Source organism: Rhinolophus ferrumequinum, chromosome 2, assembly GCF_004115265.2.
Source record: "Rhinolophus ferrumequinum isolate MPI-CBG mRhiFer1 chromosome 2, mRhiFer1_v1.p, whole genome shotgun sequence".
In the NCBI taxonomy this organism is placed as follows: Eukaryota; Metazoa; Chordata; class Mammalia; order Chiroptera; family Rhinolophidae; genus Rhinolophus; species Rhinolophus ferrumequinum.
In genome coordinates this window covers 59,543,544-59,567,308 of record NC_046285.1, presented here as the reverse complement: position 1 = coordinate 59,567,308, position 23,765 = coordinate 59,543,544, and the positions used below count along the sequence as shown (strand labels likewise).

Below are 23,765 nucleotides of genomic sequence, written 5' to 3'. Positions count from 1 at the left end.
CGATTCTCTGCATAATCTGTTCCTTCTCTGCTACTCTCCCCCTTGTTCGCTATGTTTTAGGCACACAGTTTCTCACACTCCATGTAGCCTCAACCCTGCACCTTTGAATGAACTGTTCCCTCTTCCTGGGATATTCAACAACCACCCCTCCTCACAACATACACCTAAACCTGGGCTCCTACTCAGATCTCAGGCCTTCCCTTGCTTCTTGGTTTAGATCATTAGATCTCTTGTTTACACACACTTGTAAGCACCCCTCATGTCGTTAATAACAATTGTAATCAAACAATAGTAATTACGTAATTATTTCTGTGATTTTGTTTTTTATGTCTGTCTTTCCCACTCGACCATAAGTTCCTTGAAGACAGGGTCCATGCCTATTTTGTCCACTGTTTTATACCTAGTACCAGTACCTGGCATGTGGTAAGCCTTCAATAATACTTGTTGAGTGAATGAAGGAAAGCAAAGTATTAGTTTTGGATTGATTGAATAGAATAGATTTAGAACAGAATTTAGAATACATTGCCTCTATAAGTCTCCAAGTAGGCAACTGACTTGCTGAAAGCAGGGAAGATTGTCCTGGCAAAGACATGGAAGTCAGACTAGAGGGCTTGTGTGTCATTCATGTCTGAATCTGCAGCATCTAGAAAGGGCCAGGCTGTTGATTGAGTGGCCATGTGGAATGTGCTTCCAGTACTGTAAAATATGAGGTGATCCCGACTGGACTCCCATGGCAGTAAGAATGGAAGGTAAACAGTGAATGGGTCAACTCTGAGAGGGTGGGCCTTACTGGTCTTGATGATGGGAATATAGTTGGCCCTCCATATCCACGGGTTCCATATCTATGGTTTCAACCAAACACAGATCAAAAATATTCCAAAAAATATTACATTGTTGCTGACATGTACTATGTATTTAGGCCTATGATGGTTGCATGCACAGTCTGAACATGTACAGCTTTTTATTATTATTATTCCCTAAACAATACAGTATGACAACTACTTACATAGTATTTATATTGTATTAGGCATTATAACTAATATAGAGATGATTTAAAGTGCACAGGAAGATGTGCATAGGTTATATGCAAATACTATGCCATTTTATATAAGTGACTTGAGTATCCTCAGATTTTGGTATCTGCAGAGGGTCCTGGAACCAATCCCCCATGGATCCCAGAAGAACCTAGCAGCACCCAGCAGCATCCAGCAGCATCCAGCAGCTGGTAGCTTCCTCTGGCACCACATAAAGGATTTTCTAAGGTGAGACACTGCCCTGTAAACAGCTTTTCTTAGCATCCTAAAGGGAAGATTTATGAAAAAATTCTAGAGGGCAGATTTTTATTAAATTCTGCCAGTGTGACATCTCAACAACTTCTCTGTCATCCAGTGAGCCACAGCCATGCTCTTTCCGACAATGTCTACACCTCAGCGCTTGCAGTGGGGAGGTCTTTTGGGGGACTCTATTTCAGACCTAGGGGTAATGCTTCTTATATATTATTCCTACATTCTTTAGCCATCTCTTTACTTCTTACTAGTTAATCCTTCATTACTCCTATCTCTTGCTGTAGTGAATTCTTTATATTAAACTTTCTCTGTTCAAATTACTATGTCTTTTATTTCTCTTGGTTGAACCCCTAGTGATTCAGAATTGCAGACTGGAGTGTTTCCCCAAGATACGGCTGGGATGTAGAGGTGAAGGAGAGAGAAGCTAGATCAACTTCTACGTTGTGGCTTGGGTGACCAGGTGGAAGGACAATGATGCCATTAACGAGGAAGGAAAATGAGGGCAGGTAGGACAGAGTGTTGAGTTCAATTTGGGACCTGTAGAATTTGAGGTGTTGCTGGGACCACCTAATGAAGACGTCCAATGAGTACTGGTTATAACAACCTGGGGCTCAGGGGAGAGCTGGGTGGAATAGACAGAACTGGAATTACCAGTATAGAGAGGGCCAAGGAAATCTTACCTTGAATAAGCAAAATCCTTAAAGGAGTGATGTGTGGGTGTCCTCAGACAACCAATAGCAGATAAAGTGACTGAACAGCCACTCATTGCTTGTAAATACGAACGTGGAAGTCAGAACTTGAGACTTAGTTAAGGCAGATTTTTATGAATCAGCTTAGGAGTAAGAGGAAATTAAGAAAATATTTAGTTAGTATGATGACTATGGCTATATAATTGTGGTGAGACAACCAATCACTTTGGAGCACTAAAGAAAAATTCAGCTTAAAAAAAGGAATTAGAGCCCTTCTCCAGCTACCTAGAGAAATCTGGTAAAGGGATAAAGGTAGCAAAAGTTAGAATACCAAAATTAAAACTCAGACATTTAACATATAAAGAAAATGTTTATCTTAGAATTATTATATTACTATTGTGTTTCCCTGAAAATAAGACGTAGCCGGACCATCAGCTCTAATGCATCTTTTGGAGCAGAAATTAATATAAGACCCGGTCTTATTTTATATTATGTTATATAAGACCCGGTCTTAAATTATATTAAAGTAAGACCGGGTCTTATATTAATTTTTGCTCCAAAAGACGCATTAGAGCTGATGGTCCAGCTAGGTCTTATTTTCGGGGAAACACGGTAATACAGGCTGGTGATAAAAATTCAAACAATAAGTGTGCATGTAAAAAGTGAAAATCCTCCTTTCCATCGCCTTTCTTTCCCAGTCTCAGAAGTTACCCCAGTTAAAAATGTAATGTATAACCTTTTAGATCTTTAGTAGACAAATTAAAAAAAAAATTTTACAAAACTCATGGAATCATGCTATACATATTCTCTTATTTTTTTCTTTTTTTAAGATTTTATTGGGGAAGGGGAACAGGACTTTATTGGGGAACAGTGTGTACTTCCAGGATTTTTTTCCAAGTCAAGTTGTTGTCCTTTCAATCTTGGTTGTGGAGGGCGCAGCTCAGCTCCAGGTCCAGTTGCCGTAGCTAGTTGCCGTAGCTAGTTGCCGTTGATAGTTGCTGTTGCTAGTTGCCATTGCTAGTTGCAGGGGGCGGAGCCCACCATCCCTTGTGGGACTGGAGGAATTGAACTGGCAACCTTGTGGTTGAGAGCCCACTGGCTCATGTGGGAATCGAACCGGCAGCCTTTGGAGTTAGGAGCATGGAGCTCTAACCGCCTGAGCCATCAGGCCGGCCCCCTCTTTATGCTTTTGTATAAAAGATTGACTTATTTATTTATAAATCTTTATTTTCTAAATAAATTAGAGATATTTATTGCATTCCTCAAAAAAATCCATGTGAAATGTTGATTTTTGATTGCATCAAATTTATTGGTTAACTTGGTGAGAATTGACATCTCTATAATACTGCCATTCATTCCAAGAATATGGCTGTCTCTGCATTTATTCAGAGGAAATTCTATGTCATTCATAAAAGTTTTGAAGTTTTTTTTTTTCACAAGACATCTTATGTAGTCTTCATTAATGCCCAAATACTTTACATTTTTTGGTTACTATGAATAGTGTTTTATTTTGAATTATATTTTCTAGTTGATTCTTGATGGTATGAGAAATGCTATTGGTTTCGTTTGTTGATTTTATATGCAGAAAACTTCTTTATTAGTTCTAATAGTTTATATCTAGATTCTATTGCTGTTTCACTCGCAAATAATGATAATTTTATCTCTTCCTTTCCAATTTTTTATACCTCTTATTTCTTGATATAAGGTGGAAGGAGAAATATAAAGATTTAAAGAAATAGGAACGTTTTTGTGGATTTCTCTTTTGCAATCTTCACCTACCCTCTAGCTATATCCTGAAAGAACCCAGAAATACTGAGAAATGCTTTCATGAAATGAACACCAACTTTAAAAAATAGAGCTATAGTGACTGTTCTTTATCAGTAGAAAGCTTCTGTGGATAATATGAGGTAGAGGATGACCCAATATTTCTAATTTGGACTAATTAAACAAATGTTAACTAGTCAAGATATTCCTGGAATTATTGTAGTTATTCTGGGAGTCCTGGCCATCCACAGGACTCAGAATCACCCCTATTAACTTTTAAACCAGATTAGATCATTTCCAGGTGGTGCCAAACCTCAATCAGAACATGCTTGGATGTGTTTGGAAAGCACTGGATATGGATAGTTGGGCCTATACTAGCTTGGCTCACCCCAATCATTTTACTATATGAGCTTCTCAATAACATGTTCCTGCATTTTTGGCAATTGATGTTTTGAACTTGACTGTTTTGTTGGAGTTTTAGCATAGAAATTTTACCATATTTAGCAAGTGGCATCACCCCTGTATTGTCTTTCTGACCTATAAAGTAAGAGTTATTGTGGTAGGAAGAACCAGGTGGAAGCCCCTGGAATTCTTCTTTTCTATCAACATAGTGAAATTTGATAGACTCATAGACATTAGTGCCAACATCAGAAACTTCTGAGACACAAAGATGGTCCTATCTTAGACCCATTTAACTCACAAGTTTGACAGCGCAAAAGGTAGATAGATGGGTGTTAGAGAATGACAGTGGATTACCTAACAGTTAATCAAGTGATGACCCCAGTTGAATTTGCTGTTCCTGATAGGATCTCTTTTTTGGGGGGAAACAAATGTAAGTCTTGGTAACTGATATGTAGCTATTGATCTAACAAATTATATCTATTCTTGATTCCAATAAACTGAGAACGCCTTCTTCCTAGCAGGACAGCAAAACACCTTCATTGTCTGCCATCAGGGTCAGGTCAACTCTCGCTCTGCCATAGGAGCCTTTATTATTTCATCAGTCCACAGGCTGTTACACACTAGTCCACTAAGCTGATGACATTAGGATGCAGTGATCTTTAGAACTGGAAACAGTTACCCTAGCTGCTTTTGTAAAAAACAAGTATACCAGAGGGTGGGAGAAGAATCCCATGAAATTACAATAACATGACATCTCAGTGACATTTCTGGGCATCAGTTGGTTTCTCTCCAAATAGAAGGACCATTAGTTGCACCACTAAGAAAGAGACATAATACTTGGTGGGTTGTTGACCAGTACTGCCCAACCTAGTGGTAAAAGTTCATGGAAAACTATAGTAACCTTATACAGTCAGATATAATTCTAAAATGTAACTGAATTCCACTAAGAATTCAAGTCTTAGAATAAAGGTTTGATCCCCTGAGGTGCTGCTGGCTATAAGCAAAGATAACACTGAGTGATTGAGATGGCAAGTTATAAATACCAACTATGGCCTTGGATTCAGTTGCACAAATGAGAACTTGATGTATTTATTTATTTGGACAATTTTCATAAGAGTTTATTTGAGCTAAAACTGATGACAATTGCTGGGAAGCAAGATGTCAAATGCTCTCACAAATGAGAAGTTTAACATCTGTCGTTTTCATATACATATTTATATACACTGGACTAATTTTTATCTTTGTTCTCTCCTTCCCTCTATGTTTTATATAAAAAAAGATGCTTGTTAATTTTATAATTTAGATAATAATGGACAAAATTTCAAGATGGAGTCTAAGAGAATTAAAAGAAAGATGAGCATCATCCTGAAGTGATCCTGAGTGCAATAACTGAGATTTAGTTTTAACCGCTTTTCCGAGGGCTTAAAAGTACAAAAGGTAGTTGTCACGTTAGATGTTATTGTTTTAAAAGTAGTATAAGTGTAGGAAGAAACATATATGTTGATTTTGGGGAGCCAAAGGAGTAGGCTGTGGTGAAAATTTATGTGCCTTATGGTCACTTAGCATCTGAATTCCTTCCCTGTGTTTGGGGGAATCTCCACATCCAGCAGAATCTGTTTTCATTATAGAAGCCATGGATCCCATATACTTGCTTCCCCTGCAGCTAGGTATCATGCCAGTCTTGGAATCAGAAGTTAGTGATGCAAAGGAACCAATATTGTACAGAATATATTCTGGAAATAGGTAGAGACCACAGCAGCAGCTACTTGTGGTTACCAGACGCAGCGGGGTAGGGTAGCAGTTCTAACTGTCCTGGACCATATCCAGAGTCAGTAGTATAAGTGGTTAAGGGCTGAGATTGCTGTGCGCAGTGGCGGCAGCCATGATATCTTTGCCAGACCAGTTCTATGATATCATTTTGAGATACATTCTAGCTGCTCAGCCTCTCTGAGCTGTGTTCTCAGCATTTCTGAAGATTCTAAGATTGAACCGTATCTTTGAATAATTTCCATAATCTGGTCTGTTGTTTGTAAATAAGCATCCTGATTAATAAAGTCTTGAATATACTAACATGTTTTTGTTTTACTTACTTTTATTTTTGTTCGTCTTTATTTTATTCCTCAATAGATACCAAGTTGTTCATAAAGCATTATCTTGATGGAAGAAAAAAAATGCATTAAAATTATGAGACCAAATATGCTAAGTGTGGTTCCCTCAGAGTAGTGATAGTATGAGAAAAATGTTCCTAATTCTTTACACTTACTGGAATTTTTCAAATTTTCATCATAAGAATGCATTATTTGATAAAGAAGAAAAATCAATTAAAATCTGAGAAACGAAAGCAAAAGCAAAGAGCTTCATCTAAACTTTTTTATGCTTAAAACAGTCATGGGCTTGTAAAGCTTTTTCCTTTACTAGGAATACCTTTCTGACCCAGCTCAACAATCCTAATTCCTATCTATGCGTAAACTAGAATACCAGGCCTTTCATAAGCACTACCCTTGATTTTGTTGCTTTATGTAGCTTCTCTCCAACTGACAAGTGATATTTTCCCTTTTCAGAACACCAACAATATAGCTTAAATTTACTATTATAAAATTGAGAAATTATTGAATAGCTACCATGTTCCTACTTGCCCTGGTAGGGATGTGACTAGTTAAAAAGCCAAAGTTTTTTGTTTCCACTCAGTGTAAGTGTTTACAGGCTGGTACCTGCCCATTTTAACTTTTCTTGTTCGGTCACTTTAGCTCCTTGTTTTTCCTTATAGATTATTTTTAAAGTAATCTATAAAACTTTGTATGAAGTATGAGGTACATATAGAAAATTGCAAAAATCTTACCTGTACAGCTTGATAACTTTCACAAAATGAACTCACACATGCAATCAACACCCAGGTCAAGAAATAGAACATTAACAGTTCTGCAGAAGCCCTGTTAAGTTTTTTCTAATCTCTACCCCCCAAAGTAACAATTATTCTAATGTCTGTCACATTAGTTTTTCCTGCTTTTGAATGTTACATAAACTAAATCATATGCTAGGTATTCTTTTACTCTTTTGCTCAACGTTTTATTTCTGAGATTCTTTCAGGTTGTCGCATGTTGCAATAGTTTATTCATTATTGTTGATGATGTTATTGTATGAATATGTCAACCATTCTACAGTTGATGGACATTTGCGTTGTTTGTAACTTTTGGCTACCATGAACAGTGCTGCTATGTCCTCATAGAGTTTCAATTTTTTTTCAGTCAGCTTTTGCAATATGCATGTCATAGTACTATGCTGTAATCAAAGTGTCCAAGCAATAATGTCATGTCATGCCCTGTCACCTGTCCCCTGGCTCTACCACCAACATGTTGGTAAAATCACTCAACTGCTCTTAGGCAGTGTGTGTGTGTGTGTGTGTGTGTGTGTGTAATTCTTTTCTTTATAACCTGGAATCACACTATATATGTAGTTCTCTGTTCTGCTGATTTCATATAACTTTATATCTTGAGCATTTTCCCATTTTATGAAAATTCTTAGAAAACGTAATTTTTAGTGGAAATATACCATTCTGTCTTATGGCTATGCCATCCTTTATTTAACTAATCCCCTAGTGGCAGACATTTAGATTGCAGTTCTTTTTAATACAAATAATGCTATGGATAAACTACCTTGAATATAAATCTTTGTCTCTTTTGCATGTTTGCTTGGAATTGTACTAAGAAATTCTCCATATTGCTAGTGTAGGACTGTGTGTAGTTTAGGGGAGCAGAGGCACTCTATATCTTTCTGGTGACATAGCTGACTTGATTTCATTAGTATCTTTATCTTAGAAATGAGAACATACCATTTTCTACTTACCGGACCCTCTGGATTCAGCTTATCCAACTTAGCCTGTGAAATACACAGGTGTGCATGACCAAATCTTGCAATCTGTAACAACCCGAGAGTTTACCTCTCAGTTTAATAGTGGGTTACCACTGGGGGGGCGGGGAGCAAAAGGGGAGCAGTTAGGAGAACTGCTTCTTCTTGCAAAGACAGTCAGGAGCAAGCAATGTGAGTGGAAGAGTGGAGGGAAAGGCAAGGGGCAGATGGGCTGCAGACCCATGATTTGTCCCGTTTTGGATCCGTCCTCAGATCTGTCTGGCACAGGGACCCAGGTATCCCTGCAGTAGCTGCTATTCTCAGCACCTCTTCATCTGTGCTGCACAATCCGTGTTCTCCAGCTTCCTTAGGAACCTAACTCCATTCATTCATTTATTCAACAAATATTTACTGTGCACCTACTATGTGCCACATATAGCAGTAGGCCCTGGAGATATACGCAACTGAATAAAAGAAAGTCACTGCCGTTGTGGAGCACACAACGTTGGGGAAGGGGGAAAGGAATAAACATATAAGCAAATAAATCTACTTGTAACATGATAAGTCATGTGTTATGAAAAAAATAAAGCAGGCTGTGAAGGATGGTGAAAACCACCTTTAACCCACAAACATGTTCAAGTCTTTTCTATTGAAATAAAATTCCATTTCATTTTGTAACCATAGTTCACTCTCATTTCCTTTACAGCAAGGCTCCTTAAAGGAGACGTGTACACTTGCTTTTTTCACTTCTTCATCTCTCAATCACACAACAAGCTGCAGCTTCAAACCCAAGAGGTTCAATTCAGAACCCATTTTGCCTGGAGCCTCACTCCTGCGCCTCCATTGCCTACCCAGTTGGCAGTCAGTTTTGGTCATTTCTCTTCCTTGCTTCCTCTTTCTCCACATCTAACCAATTACAAGGAATGTCTCAGTTTACCTCCTAAATCTCTTTCACTTCACCCTCATTGTCACTGCCTGTATTGGTTTGCTAGAGCTGCCATAACAAAGTCCCACAAAGTGGGCTGATTAAACAACAGAATTTATTGTCTCATTGTCCTGGGGGCCAGAAGTTCAAAAATCAAGATGTTGGCAGGGTTCGTTCCTTCTGACAGTTGTGAGGGAAGGAGCTAGTCCAGACCTCTCTCCTTGGTTTGTAGGTGGCCATCTTCATGTTCACATGCTGTTCTCCCTGTATCTTCCCTCTGTACATGTCTCCGTGTTCAAAATGTCCCTTTTTTAAAGGACACCAGTCATACTGGATTAGGCAACTCTAAAGATCTCACTTTAACTTGATTACCTCTGTAAAGACCCTACTTCCAAATGAGGTCACACTCTGAGGTACCGGAGGTTAGGACTTCAACATAGGAATTTTGGAGGGACACAATTCAACCCCAAACATTGTCTCTGTTCCAGCCTTTGTGATTTCTCACCTGTATCATTTCTTTAATCTCCTTAAGAATATTCCACGTCCAGCATGGTCTTGTTTCAACCCTGCCTCCACCCCGCTGTCAGAGGATCAGGATAAATCCCAACTCCTTCCATGCTTACCAGGCCCTTTGTGTTCTGGCCTCTGCCATCCTTCCCAGCCTTACTTCTTGCCATTCACATAGAATTGTTGCAGCCATCAAGAGCCTTGTGTCATGATTGTTGTGCTTTTGAACTTGGCTATGTGTGGTTCTTCCTGCATGGGATGGTCTCTCTTCCAACTTTCCCTGATTGAATAATAACTCATGGGGTCCTTAGGCCAACCCCAGCTCATCTCCTCTGAACAACCTTCCCTAACACCCCCAGTCTGGGTTTTGCATCTTTCCTCCATAACCTAAGTCCCCTCTGCCACTTTTCTCTACTGTCCTTTTATTTACTAATTTATCTCGCTTACAAGATCTGGATTACCAGAAATTCTAGTTCAATGCCTAAGATACCAAAGGTACTCAATACACATCTGCTGAACATATGAGTGAGTGAACAAATGAATCTTCATTTAGAAAATCGCAGTGTCACACTGAGTAAGCTAGCTGGTAACAAGAAAAACTATACAAGGGAGGGGCACAATAAGGGGTGTGGTAATCAGACGTGGTTTATAATTCTCATGCTTGAAGAGAAAGCATTTCAGCTGCTGTTGCTGCTCTGAGGAAAGTTCTGCTATCGGCTACTCCACTAACTCTTTCTTTGTCCAGTAACATGACCAGCAAGAAAGTAATTGCAGTGTTTGGAGCGACAGGTAAAAATCTCCTTACTTTTAAAAGTGCATGCTGACTTTGCTTACTTTCCTGTCTTCATGTTTTTCACTTCTGAATCTGCAAGCGAGGGCTGAACAAAGAGCCCTTTGGAGGAAATGAAGAAAAGTGTCCTATTGTTGAGTTTCTGATGTGGTAAAGGGGCGGGGTGATGTGATTTGTCAGAAATGATCTCAGCTAGACAAGGACAGCTGACATATTCTTTCTCCTGTGCTGACTGTTGGTATAAATTTCTTTTCAACGTAAGCTATACTCTGGAGGCTTTTCTCTACCTGAGGAGTAAAAGGAGCAAGTGTGAGAGGCCTGTGGGTTTGTAGGGGATATCCACGTGCCTGACCACTACTTCAGAATCTGAAAGGATGGGTGGATGTTAGGAGAATGTGCTAACTGACTTCTCTCATCTGGACAGCTGCCCAAACCTTTTCACTGCTGTCCCTGCGTCACTCTTGCCTCCTTTACAATCTGCTCTCCAGCCAGAGCCATCTTTGCAAAATGTTGATCAAATCAGGCCACTCCCTCTCAGTCTGTTCTCATTTCAGCCTCCTGGTGATCCATTTGAAACTGTCAGGTCATGGCATGCCTCTGCTCAAAACCCTCCTACGCCAACCCCCAATCTCATGCCAAGTAAAATGCGAAGTCCAGCTAATGGACTCCCATCTTCTACCACTCCCCTGTACTGACTCTGCATGTTCCCCAAACATGCTCCCACCTTAAGTCCTTTGCACTGGCTGTCCCCTCAACCTAGAATAATTTTCCTCTGGTTACCCATACTTCTTTCTCTTTTGTGTCAGCCATGTCTATGCTCAGATGTCTCCCTCTCCGTAAGCACTTTCCAGAGCTCCATATTTAAAATTGCAACTCCACTTTACCCTGCCGCTGTCCGGCTGCCCTCTCTGCCTGATTTCTTCTCTACTATCTGTCGCTCCATACTAGAATACAAGATCTACAAGCACAGGAATTTTGTTTGAAGGAAGGAAAGGGCTAGCGTAGGAAGAAGAGAGAAATAAATTTGTAAAAGCCAATAGCCACGTATGATGTTATCTTTAAAAAAAAAGGTAAATGGGACATGAGGATGATTGTATTAGAGTGATGATGGTGAGAATATTGTTTTTTCCGGAAAGAGATGAGAAGCCATTAAAGGATTTTGAGCAGTGCAGTGACATGACGTTGGTGTTAACAGGATTGTGGGGAGCCATGATTTCTCGATGCTTTGGAGCCTTGAAGACTGGCTCAGTTTATGATTAACTTGTTTCTGCTCCTGAGGCATTGTCTTGCCTGCACCTGGAGGGTGCTTGCAAACTGCTGAGGAATGAAGTGGGAACGGCCAGTTTCTCGGACACAGATCACTGATAGCTATCAGGATAATTGATAGACTCTGTCATGGGATAATTGCTTTTGGGGAGTTCTTTAGTGATTTTGTAAGTTTCTGTGTAGAAGTTAAAAATTTACTTTCTGTGAGGTAATGCACACTCGTGATTGTTAGACTGCACGTACTCAAAGGGTATATAAACGGTGGAAGTGAATAAAGCCGGTGCTTCAGTATCACTGGAGACCGATCGATCGCATCATCATTTGTGAGTGTCTTTTTTCATTCCCACTCCCCTTTTCAGGAACTGTTCGATTTGTGGCGGCTGGCTCGTCACACAGGATCATTTCAGCTTGTTTCGTGAAGAGACTTCAGGGGTCACGGGCTGAACAGGGAGACCTTTTAGGAGCCTGCTGCCAAATCCAGGCAAGAAGACTGGGGCTTAGACCAGGGTGGTGGCAACAAGGTGGTGGGGAGTGGTCAGATTCGGGATGTGTTTTAAAGAGACTTGACAGCATTCACTGACGGACCAGATATCAGAGGTGAGAAGAGAGGAATAAAGAATGACTTCAGCGTGTTCTGGCTTGAGCAGCTGGAAGAATAAAGTTGTAATTCACTGAAATGGGGGAAGACCATGGTGGGAGCAGGTCAAGGAAGGCCGGGAGCTCCATTTTAGTCACGTTAAACTTGAGTTGCCTCCTAATCATCCAGAATAGGCAGTTGGACAACAGCCTTGGGAGTGGCTCCTAAAGGAATCAGATTAGATGTGTCTGAGTTGAAGAAAGTTGATTCCTACTTAGCTAAGGCTGATTACCTTATTGCCCAGATCTTGTCCCTAGTTCTGTTACCTTGAAGTGTTGGGTGTGTTTGGGTGTTTGAGATAGGGTTGACAGATTGAGCAGAGAAAAATATAGGATGCTTAGTTAAATTTGACAGGGATACGTGTTAACCCTTACCAGTGTATGTGTTTGTACATCAGTCTCTGAATAGTATCTCCAGGGCCTGACATCAAATGCTATTGCGGGTGATAAAAGAGGTTCTATGGAAAGCCACCTCACAGGGTGATCTCATCATAAATTCCTAACTGGGCAGGTCATAGAGGGTATTCATGCCCCAGGCATATAACTTCTTTAGTAAAAGGCTTATCTTTGCCTTAAATAAGCCCTGTCCATTGTTTCTGTGCATCTAGGTTAACACACCTTTGAAATAAGCCATAACTCCCAGAGAGCACATAATCTTGTGAACTATCCTGTAATCCAATTCCCACCTTGCTTTCTCCCACCTCCCTGTAATCTTCCTTATATTCCCTCCTTCATTTCAAATGCATTATTCTTCGGAGCACTTGAGATCTTGCTCTCCGGCGTATGTCGTCAGTTTGGCTCAAATAAACTCATAAAAATTCTCAACATTTTTTTTATGTTGGCACTGTCTTCAACATGGAATCAACTGGAAGGGTCTAAGAGGGAATGATCCAGAATAAGCGAGGAGGGTCTGGGACAACTGGGTGTGTCAGCATGGATGCTCTGGGAGCTGCTTTTTCGGGCTGATGAGTTTATGGGTACCCCTTGCCGGTTTAAAGGAACAGGGCCAAGAAGGATGAATTCCTTTCCTGGTTTGGGTCTTGGTAAAACGTTAAAGTGGGAGTGGTTAAGAGAGCCAGTCCTGGTTTTTCATACTGATCCATGTCATTTGCTTCTCCATCTCACACAGGTCCAGGGAGGATGGTCCATCTCCAAAGCTAGAGAGTTGAAAGCACAAAGGTTTCGGTCTTCCCACTTCATTCATTCATTCATTCATTCAGTCAGTCAGTCAGTCATTCTGTTACTGGAGAGCAGGCCCTTCTCGGCTCAGTGTCCTGGTTCTTGGCATCTCCAGCAAAGAATTGAGCGAGACACAGTAATACAGTGGTGAAAGAGCAGTTTATTAGAAGCGAAAGTATACTCCAAAGAGGTGGGAGTGGGCTGAGCAGAAGGAAGTGGCTCAAGGGCCCCAATTAATTAGGCCTTGGTGGTTTTTATCCCTGTTCTTTTTACAAAGGGTTATTCCTCTCTAATTCTGGGGCTGTTTGATTGATACCTGTTACTGATAATGGCTCATGGTGATGGTAAACAAGGGCAAGTTTGGGCGGAGAGGGAGGATCTTTAGGGTGGTTATTTCCTATAGACTATGTTGGATATGCAGGAAAGTTACCTGATGTATCCAGGCATCTCAGAGACCCAATTTCTGTCTCTAACTGCCTGCCTTATGTCTCCCTTGAGAAACATGATCCCCATACATCTCTATGGGAAGTGGATGGACAGGAGATTTCTTCTTCTGTATCTGCTTCTGCTGAATGTGGCCGTTGTCCCTACCTATTGGGGATTCATGGAACTCTCGCCCTGTCTGATCTTAGATGAGGGGAAGGGGTCTTAAGATCCACCTGGAGGACCATGTTAATCACTTTGGTGGGGAGGTACTGGAAGTCTTGTTGGTTTATCACTTGGATTCCCATGGCCCTTAGATGAGGAGAGATAGATTTTGGTTAATAGAGTTAAAAGTGTTGGCCCGAGAAGCAGGACTCAAATCCATTGACATAGGGTGACTGTGTGATGAAAAAACTGTTCAGCTGCACGGAGCCTGTGGTCTTCTAGTTTAACCAGTCATTCAGTTATTGTTCACCTGGGAGCTATGCCTGGAAAGAACGCTGTGCTACAATGACAATAGTCAACAGACATTAATCACAAGCTTTAGGGTAATTTTCTAAAGCAGGGGCTAAGAGATTTCTATGATTCAGGTTAAAATCAATCTATGGTTTATGACTAAGAAACTGATTTTAAAAATGATTATAACCAGGGGCTATGGAGCTGAAACACTAGGAAAAAGGAGACTTAGAGTTTTTATAGTGATAAGCTTTTTCATTTGGCCCATATCAGTTCAACATATAGGTATTGAAAAGTTGCAGTTTTCCAGGGAAAAGTCTTAGCAATGCTTGGGAAACAAGATGAAGAGTAAACAGTTTTTGTGCAACCATTACCACAATCTATTTTTAATCTATTACCCCAAACAGAAACTCCGCAATCATTAAACAATAACACCCCATTCTTCCCTCTCCCCAGTCTCTGGTAATCTCTAATCTACTTTCAGTCTCTATGAATTTGCCTATTCTAGGTGATTCATATGAGTAGAATCATATAGTATTTGTCCTTTTGTGTCTGGCTTATTTCACTTATGTTTTCAAATTGTAGCATATACTAGAATGTCATTCAAATTTATGGCTGAATAGTATTTGAATTATATGTATAGACCACATTTTGTTTATCCAGTTGTCTGTTGATGGACATTTGGGCTGCTTCCATCTTTTGGCTATTGTATATAATGCTGCAATAAAGAATTGTATACAAAAATAAAAAAGAGTCAATAGTTTCTGTCCTCAAGGAGAATCCAGTTTCGGAGGGTTATAAGGAAATAATTATAATAGTCAGTGGTATGGGCTGAATTGTGTACCGCCCCATTCATATATTGCTAATACCTCTGAATATGACTGTATTTGCAGATAGGACCTTTACTGAGGCAATTATTTTAAAGTGAGGCCACGAGAGAGTCTATTTGACCTGTGTCCTTTCAAGAAGAGGAAATTTTGACACATAGAGACAGGAGGGGTTGGAGTGCACAGAGGAAAGACCATGTGAGGACACAGTGAGAAGGCTGCAAACGAAGGAGAGAGATCTCAGGGTAAACCAAACACACCAACACCTTGATCTTGGACTTCTAGCCTCCAATACAGTGAGAAAATATGTTTCAATTGTTTAGGCTACCAATCTGTGGAATTTTATTATGGCAGACTTAGCAAACTAATACAGCCAACAAATATTTGTTACTGAATTTCTATTTCTATAGACGTGCATATAATAGTTTTAAAAGTCTAGTCTGACAGGCTTATAAAGAAATCCAGCAGACCCTGCCCTACCCTTTTCCACATTTAACTCTTCTTTGTGCTAGTATTTGTCTCTCTATATCCAAAAAAAGCGATAGCATGCTATTTCTTGATTTTTCAATTTTAGATGTTATCCATTCTCTTTAGCCTCTTATATTTCTAGCCCCAAGCACATACTTCCTTTTTCTCATCCTTCTCATATAGTTTATAACAATTTGTATTTTTTCATATGGATGATGGACTAATATGGATCCATATAATGACTATGTAATTATTGTTCATACTTGAGCCATGTAATGTGCACTTTCTTTTCTTACATAATGTCTTGTTTTCCCTGAAATTAATAATTGCCTTCATTTTTTATTTGTTTAGTTTTCTTTGTACCTGTCACTCGTTTTTCTCTAATCTCTCTAATAAAGCTGGATGATTTCTCTCCAAATAAGCAAACACATCAATTAACCTGTTAATTCGGTCCCTCCCCTGGCCCCATGGAGACCTCCATCCTGGAGTGCTCCCTTTGTTTATTTTAATCTTTTTAGGATTCTCTTCCCCATCCTTCTAATAATTCTCTTTGCCTTTTTCCTGGGTTTGGTTTCTGTTTCCTGAATTACTCCTGCTTGCTTTACTTTGTTATTTTGCTGTAGCACATCCTCCAGTAGCTTACAGAGAAAGAGTGCACAGGAGTTAAATGTTTGAGACCTTGAGTGTCTGAAAATGTCTTTATTTAGAATGTTTAGAATCAACTGATCATTTGGCTATGTTCAGAATTCTAGACAGAAATTAATTTACCTCCTAAGTGGCAAGACTCCATTGCTTCCAATGTTATAAAGGAATCTGGTGCTATTTTTATCCCCCACCTTTGAATTGACCACCCCCCACCAAAGTTTTTAAGATCTTTTTATCTCCAGTGTTTTGAAATTTCACAATTATGCAAATAATGTGGGACTTTATTCATTGTGCTGGGCACTCAGTGGCCTTTTAATCTGGAAGCTCATTCCATATCTTTGAACTCTAGGAAATTATCTTCTTTGATAATGCTGTACCTTCATTTTCTCTATTCATTCATTTTGGAATTCCCCTGGCTTGATCCTCTATTTTCTCTCTCCTATTTTCCATTTCTTTGTTTTTCCCTTTTAATTCTCAGAGATTTCTCCAACTTTTTCTATTGAAAATTTATTTCTGCTATACTATTTTAAATTTCTGAGAGCTTCATCTTCTTTTCTGAATGCTCTCTCCTGCCTCTCCCTCCCCTTTTAATACATTATACAGATGTAGGGTTCTGAATGCAAAATCTTCTCCAAGCTCTGAAGATACTAATTCTTTTAATTTTTCTTCTGTTCACTGCACTGTTTCTGTTTCCTTTTATCAGTTTGTTTATTTTGGTTTTGCCTTTCATTTTGGAGGCTTTCTTCAAACATCTGGTGATCTTTGGCCGTCTGCTCATATTTACTACCAGAGTACTAAACTTCGGCTAAAGCTTCTTGTGCAAAGGCAGACCCTAGGGTTTTCAGCGGCGTATCATATGGGGTCCCACAAGAAACAACTACCACACTTTTTCAGAGAAGCCAAGGAAAACTTAATAAAGGTGGAAAGGGAAGAGAGAAATAAAGAATAAGTAAGCAACAGGAGGAAGGAGCAAAGGGCGGGCGAGAGAGATGACCAAAACCTTGGGGAGAGTAGCAATGTGGGAAAAGGTCCCCTCTCCTCCTGCTCTTGGGTCTCCTGTTGATGCCTTTCATTGACCAGACCCAATCTGAGTGCAAGAGAGTCCACTCATGGAATCCATACAAGGTCAGCCTCCCAGGGCACTGAGCATGATGGGGAAGGTGAAGGTAGATCTGAAGGCACAAAAAACATATTCAGGGCAGGTATGCAAGCGATCTGATGGAGGAGCACAAATGTCAGTAACCCAGCACAATATCTGGCATATATCAGAGGGCATTCAGTACACATTTGTAGAGTAGATAAATTAGGCAAGTAATGTTCATAAAAAGTAATGTGGCTTTTAATGCCACAAAAAGAAACTCATGCAAGTTTTCAACTTTTAAAAAAATATAAACTAGGAACCTCTTTTGAAAATAAAATTGTATGAAGAACCTAAAAATAAAATCTATAATGAGATGAAAGTTGAATCTGGGGTGCAGGGTCTGGCACCCTGCCCATTTGGCCTCCTTGTTGTATCGCGACTCTCCCACTCGTCCTCTTCCCCATGGATTCTGCAGAGGGGCCTCTGACAAGGCTGCAAGAAACCTAGTTTGAACACCACTGTTGCAAGCCACGGGGATGCCTCCTGAAGTAGTCATTACAACAGCTGTACTCTGAAGAATGGGATTTCCTGACCAACCTTTTTAGTGAACGTTCTTCCTGACCCTTCCTCTATTTCTTTTTCCCCGATCTTGCAGGAGCTCAGGGTGGCTCTGTGGCCAGGGCCATTTTGGAAAGTGAAAAGTTTGCTGTGAGAGCACTGACCAGGGATGTGACTCGATCAAATGCGCTGGTGCTCCGGGACCTTGGTGCTGAGGTGGTAAAAGGGGACCTGAATGATGAAGCATCAGTGGAGGCTGCCTTAAAAGGTACCTACGGGGCCTTCGTGGTGACCAGCTTCTGGGACCATCATAGCAAAGAGAAAGAAGTGTGTCAGGTGGGAACGTCTTTGAGCCCTTCCTCTTACCCTCCCTGGCGGCTCTGCCCTCCCGGGAAGAGGGTAGGCCTTCAGTCTGGACAAAAATATAAGCCTCTGTCCACAACAATCTGTCTGGTATTTATGGAAAATATGTACTTGTTAGAGGGGCTTTTGATGATGAAATCAGTGTTATGTAAGACACGTCTGCATCTCCAGACCTTAGGTATTTGAGAGTCTGCATCTCCAGACTTTTGGGCAATAGAGTCAATCATTAGCTTCTCACCAGTTGTCTATAGATGGAAAATGAGGGTTGGCAGTAAAGATACCCCACAAATTAAGATTACTCTGAGAGCGAAATGGAACAACAAAAATGTAATGAGTATATACACATATATACTTCTGGCAGAGAATTTGAGGGCAAATTACTAATGGGTACATAGAAAAAGAACTAAGCAAACAAGCAAATAAACCCACAATGATTAACTCCAGGTAAAATGAAAGTTTGTAAAAAAATAAATAAATATAACCATAGAATATTACATGGTTCACCTTAAACACTGGTTATTGATTTAGTTCAAAATTATGATATTGGGAGCATTAAAAAAAAGGGAATTGTGTATATGTGTGATGGTGGCGAAGGACTCTGTGTGTGTGTGTGTGAGAGAGAGAGAGAGAGGGGGCGGGAACTAAAGATTGGCTCATCTTTCAATGTAAGAAGTTAGTAGATGATATTTTAAACTGAAAAAAATTAAGACTCAGTAGTACAAACTTGTTATTTAGAAATAAAGAAACAGCTAAAACAGATGAAAGTGGTTACTTCTGGAAAGCAGTTATTAGCATGAAGACTCGGAACTTCTTTGTCATTATAAGATCTATTCTTTTCCCCATGACAGTACTATTTGAAATTATATATATATATATATATATAATTATATATATATATATACACACACACATATATACATATATGTATATATATGCATCAGTTAGAAGAAATATGAGGATTAGATTTTTAAAATGTAATGGATGGGATCTGCCTCTTGCAGAAATGGCACAATTAAAAAAATCAAGATCAGGATTGAACCATTTCAAGAGTGTCTATTAAATTAATTACACCACTTACAGCTTATCTTTACTCATAAAATTTGGGAGGGCTTATTTTAGGAACTTTGGGTTCTAATTCTGATATTCACTCACTATGAAACCCAGGGGTACAAAGTCACTTCTCTACTTCACTTTCTGCATCTACTAAACCAGATTAATTATGTTTTCTCTGCTTGCTACATGGGGTATCGTAAGGGAAAAGAAAGAAAGAAACAGTGAAAAGAAAGAAGAAAGAAAAAAGAGAGAGAGAGAGAGAGAGACGAAGGTGCTTTGGAAATTTTGGAACTAAAACACACAAAAAAGAATATTTGTATAGATGTGTGTTTGTGTGTGTATTCATATATATCCATTATGCTCTCAATATCAAAAAGGTGTGTAGATATAATTCATTACAAGAAAACATTATTATACTGTGTATTGTTTTCTCAGCTATCCCAGAGCCTCGTATACAAATACATGTGGCAGCTGATCACAAAGATACTGATAGCTAAGATGAAGGGACACAATGTTCCTGACTCTTCCCACCAGGTTGCCTCTGAGCTTCTGATGGGTGCGGTTCAGCATCTTGGCATGGTGGAGTCTCTGTTGGCTAATACTGTTGGCCTCTCCTATGATAACTTGAACATATTTTGATACTACAAGAGCTCCCTCTCTAAGGAGGACAATAAGGAAAGAAGGGGGTGGAGGGGACCCAGCACCTGCCTCCAGTCCATATGCAAATACAGCGATCTCTATAAAGAATTTATGTTTGTTCCTTAGGGAAAGCTGGTGGCGGATGCCGCCAAGCGCCTGGGTCTGCAGCACGTGGTGTACAGTGGCCTGGAGAACGTCAAGCGCCTCACGGGCGGGAAGCTGGAGGTTGGGCACTTTGATGGGAAGGGAGAGGTAGAGGAGTATTTCTGGTCCATTGGTGTTCCCATGACCAGCGTCGCATGGCAGCTTACTTTGAAAACTTTCTCACCATGTGGAAGCCACTGAAAGCCTCCGATGGAGATTACTGTACTTTGGGTAAATAAAAGTTTGCAGTGAAAGTTAACCAGATCCCTGCTGTCCTCCCCTCCCTATCCCCCCTTTCCCTTCCTCCTTCTCCTTAGTGAACATATATCCCTCGAGTGCCTACGACATGCTTAGCTCTGTGTGAAGTGCTGAGAGGGATACCAAACTGTCCTAGACCACACAGAGAACTGGTTCTTGGACTGGAAACACAAAGGATTTCCCTTCCAATCGTAACAGTCTGATACTCCTTATAATAAGTAGTTAGCTATGTGACCTCAAGCCTCAGTTTCCTCAGGTCTAGTGGCAAAGTTGGGTAAGGTGACTTCTAAGGTCCCTTCTAGCTCATCCAGCTAACCTCCTATGGCAACGGAAGCCATTCTCCTATTGATCTGGGTCCCATGGTCAGAATCCTTAGAGGGACCGTGACTCTCCAAGGATAGCTTCCCAGCTCTGCCTGCAGAGTCCGATTCTGTAGGTCTGGGCTCGGGCCTGGAAGCCTGTAGTTTTAACAAGGATTCCTGGCAATTCTAAGGCTGTCAATCCGCTGGAGAGCATTCCCCTGCCCTTTGGGGACATTGTTTTGCCCATAGTCCAAGGTGGCTCTGTGGAGTGGAGGGAATATGGATGACAGTAATTCAGTGTCAATGGCCACAGTTCAATCCTTTTTCCCTGGCACAGAAGTAAGATTCATCAGAGGCATAACTACTGGCAGTCAAAGTAGACCTGAGCTAGACAGAGCCAGAAACATCTGCCATACATCACAGATGACCTGCGTAATAGTTCAACAAACATCGAGATAAATGTATAAATGTGCTACATCTCTTTATCCCCCTTTCTTCCTATACCCCTACCAGGTTTCAGAAGCCAGCTCACTGACATTTCCCAGGTCCTGAATTAGGACATTGTAATCTATTGGTTGTATTGGCCTGGGTGAAGAGGTGATGCCCTAAACGTCTCCTGATACCCAGTCCCATCTGGGACCCCAGAGTCTATACAACCCAGTCTCAGGTATCCCTGAGACTCAGGTATCATTCTCTACTATAGCAATAGCTATCATTTACTGAGCACTTACTAGGGGCCTGGCACTGTGCTATTTACCTCCATTTTACAGATGAGGAAACTGAGGCACAGGTAGGTTAAGTAACTTTCCCAAGATCTCTAGAAAGGCAGGACCAGGACACGGATCCAGGCCGTCTGGTTCCAGAGCCACATTCTTTACCTCTGTCCCATAGCTGCTTTTAGTCTCATCCTGAGACCCTCAACCCTCAAATAAAAATGAACCTCAAAGTCAGAAAAGACCTGACTCTGAATACCTCAAAGCTCAAATTGCTTTTCAAATATAAAATACCATTATAATTTAATCTGACAGTTTGCCTACCAAGAAATTCAGGCTGGAACCTAATTTTGCTACAAAAGACCAAGTATGATATTTAGTGCCTGGCTGCTAAGCCTGAAGTCACTTTTACACTGGAATGAAATTCAGAGACCTTGATTCTTAGCCTATTGCTATAATAGCTGTGAAGCACGGGTGAGTCACTAGGCTTAGTTTCTTCATTTAAAAAATGAGACTGCTGGGGCTACATCATGTCCACTTTGGGGTCCAGCCCCAGGATTCTGGGATTCTGGGAATCTATGAGAGGCCATGTCACACTGTAAGAAGGGCACAGGCTTTGGGGTGACACATGAGGGTTTGACCCCACTTCTGCTGCTTACTGGCTGAGTAATCTTGGGCAAGTACTTGATATTCCTATGTTCAAGGTTGTTTTGAGGATTAAACCAGCCAATATGTTCATTCATTCATTCAATAAATATTTGATGCCCTACTATGTGCCAGTCACTCACTGGGGAATCAGTAATAAACTGTTCAAAACAGACAAAGCTCTTCCCTCATGAAGCTCCTATTCTGGTGGAAGAGAGAGACAATAAACATAATAGATAAGTAAAACATATTGTATATTAGGAGATTAAATACTATAGAAAAAATAGAGCAGAGTCAGGTATATGTGGAGTGCTATAAGCAAGGGGGTGGCATGTGAAATTTAAACAAGATGATCAACGGGGGTCTTAGGGAAGGTGAAATCCGAGCACCTCCTAATGGAGGTAGGTCGTGGACTTTGTGGGTATTCATGGGCAGAGGGAACAGCCAGTGAACAGAACAAGTAGGGGAGGGTAGTAGGAGGTGAGGCCAGAGCTAAGAGAGGTCTGGTCCTATAAGCCATTGGCTTGTCTTTTGAGGAACAGAGAGCCTTTGGAGGGTTTGGGCAGACATATGATGAGCTGGCTTTAGTTTTACAGGATCAGTCTGACTTTTGTGTTGAAAAGAGACCACGGAAAGGTAAGAGTGGAAACAAGAAGACCAACTTTGCAATAACCCAAGTCAAAGATGATGTTTCAAGGTGGCTTGGACCAGGGTGGTAGCAGTGAAGATGGTGAGAAGTGGTGATTCTGCACATACTACGAATAGTATTTCCAAAAGCAATAGGACATGGGGAGTGAGAGAGGTCAAGATTGACTCCAAGACTGACTCTCGTTGACTTGAATAACTAGAATGGTAGAGTAGCCGCTAACTGAGATGGGGAGGCCTGTAGTGACAGACGGCAGGGAGTGAGAATCCATTCTGTGGCACATTGAGTTTAAAATGTCTGTTAGTCAAGTGGGGATGTTGAGTAGGAATTTGGACACATGAGTCTGGAATTTAGCAAAGATATCTGGGTTGGAGATACAACGAATCATACTTTGCACACAGCAGATGCTTAATAAATAGTCACTCTTTTTTTTTTTAATCAATACCCAGGTATTATGGTATTTTCTCACACAAAACCTTGTAACTTGCATAGATTGTAGCCACTTGGTGTTATGTTTCTTTCCTATACTTTTTATTTAAGTAGTTGATTCATTCAAGTTGGTGGGACCACTAAGGATGTGACATTATTAGTTATTTTTGTTTTTTTAATTTTTATTAGCACTGCCTATGGGGGACATACCAATGGACGGCATCTCTGTTGCTGATATCGGAGCAGTTGTCTCTAGCATTTTTAATTCTCCAGCGGAGTTTTTAGGCAAGGCGGTGGGTCTCAGTGCAGAAGCGCTCACAATACAGCAATATGCTGATGTGTTGTCCAAGACTTTGGGGAAAGAAGTCCGAGATGCAAAGGTAAGTTTTTAGGAAACATAAATGTGATCACAAGAGTCCATCTTGGGTGAGAAGAAATTGAAGAGGATTCCAGTTCCACAAATCTATCTTCATCTGTTGGTGTATCTGAATCTCAACCTTATGGCTTTATTTGTTTGGCGTAAGGTTAATCGGCTTGTTAAATTACTTTTGGGTGGCAAGAACAGAACTTAGAATGTGAAGACCAAGGTACAGCTTTTCATATACACTATCCCAATTCTCCTCTCATAAGCACTCATTGCTGATCACTCCATCTGCCAGAGCTCGTGGGTAGAGGGCAAGGCACTTAGCCTCTCTGAGCCTCAGCTTCCTCGTCTGTAAAGTGGGACAATAGCATCTACCTCAGGGTGTTCTTGTGAAACTTAGAGAGAATGTATTTAAGCGGCTTAGCAGTGTTTGGCACGTAGTAAATATATATCAAGTACCT

At 40.5% G+C, this 23,765-nt stretch overlaps 1 protein-coding gene across 2 annotated transcripts; it reads left to right on the top strand.

The window, feature by feature from the left end:
- The first annotated feature begins 1,747 nt into the window (after window positions 1-1,747).
- LOC117034196 (nmrA-like family domain-containing protein 1) lies at window positions 1,748-21,860 on the top strand. 2 transcript variants are annotated; one of them, XM_033126966.1, is made up of 3 exons: window positions 1,748-1,792; window positions 17,846-18,084; window positions 19,930-21,860. In XM_033126966.1, the coding sequence occupies exons 1-3, from the start codon at window positions 1,783-1,785 to the stop codon at window positions 20,146-20,148; spliced, it is 468 nt and encodes a 155-aa protein (XP_032982857.1). In that variant the 5' UTR covers window positions 1,748-1,782; the 3' UTR covers window positions 20,149-21,860. The 2 variants fall into 2 exon arrangements, with proteins under 2 accessions (XP_032982857.1, XP_032982847.1); XM_033126956.1 differs by lacking the exon at window positions 1,748-1,792 and adding an exon at window positions 10,070-10,208.
- Window positions 21,861-23,765: the final 1,905 nt, after the last annotated feature.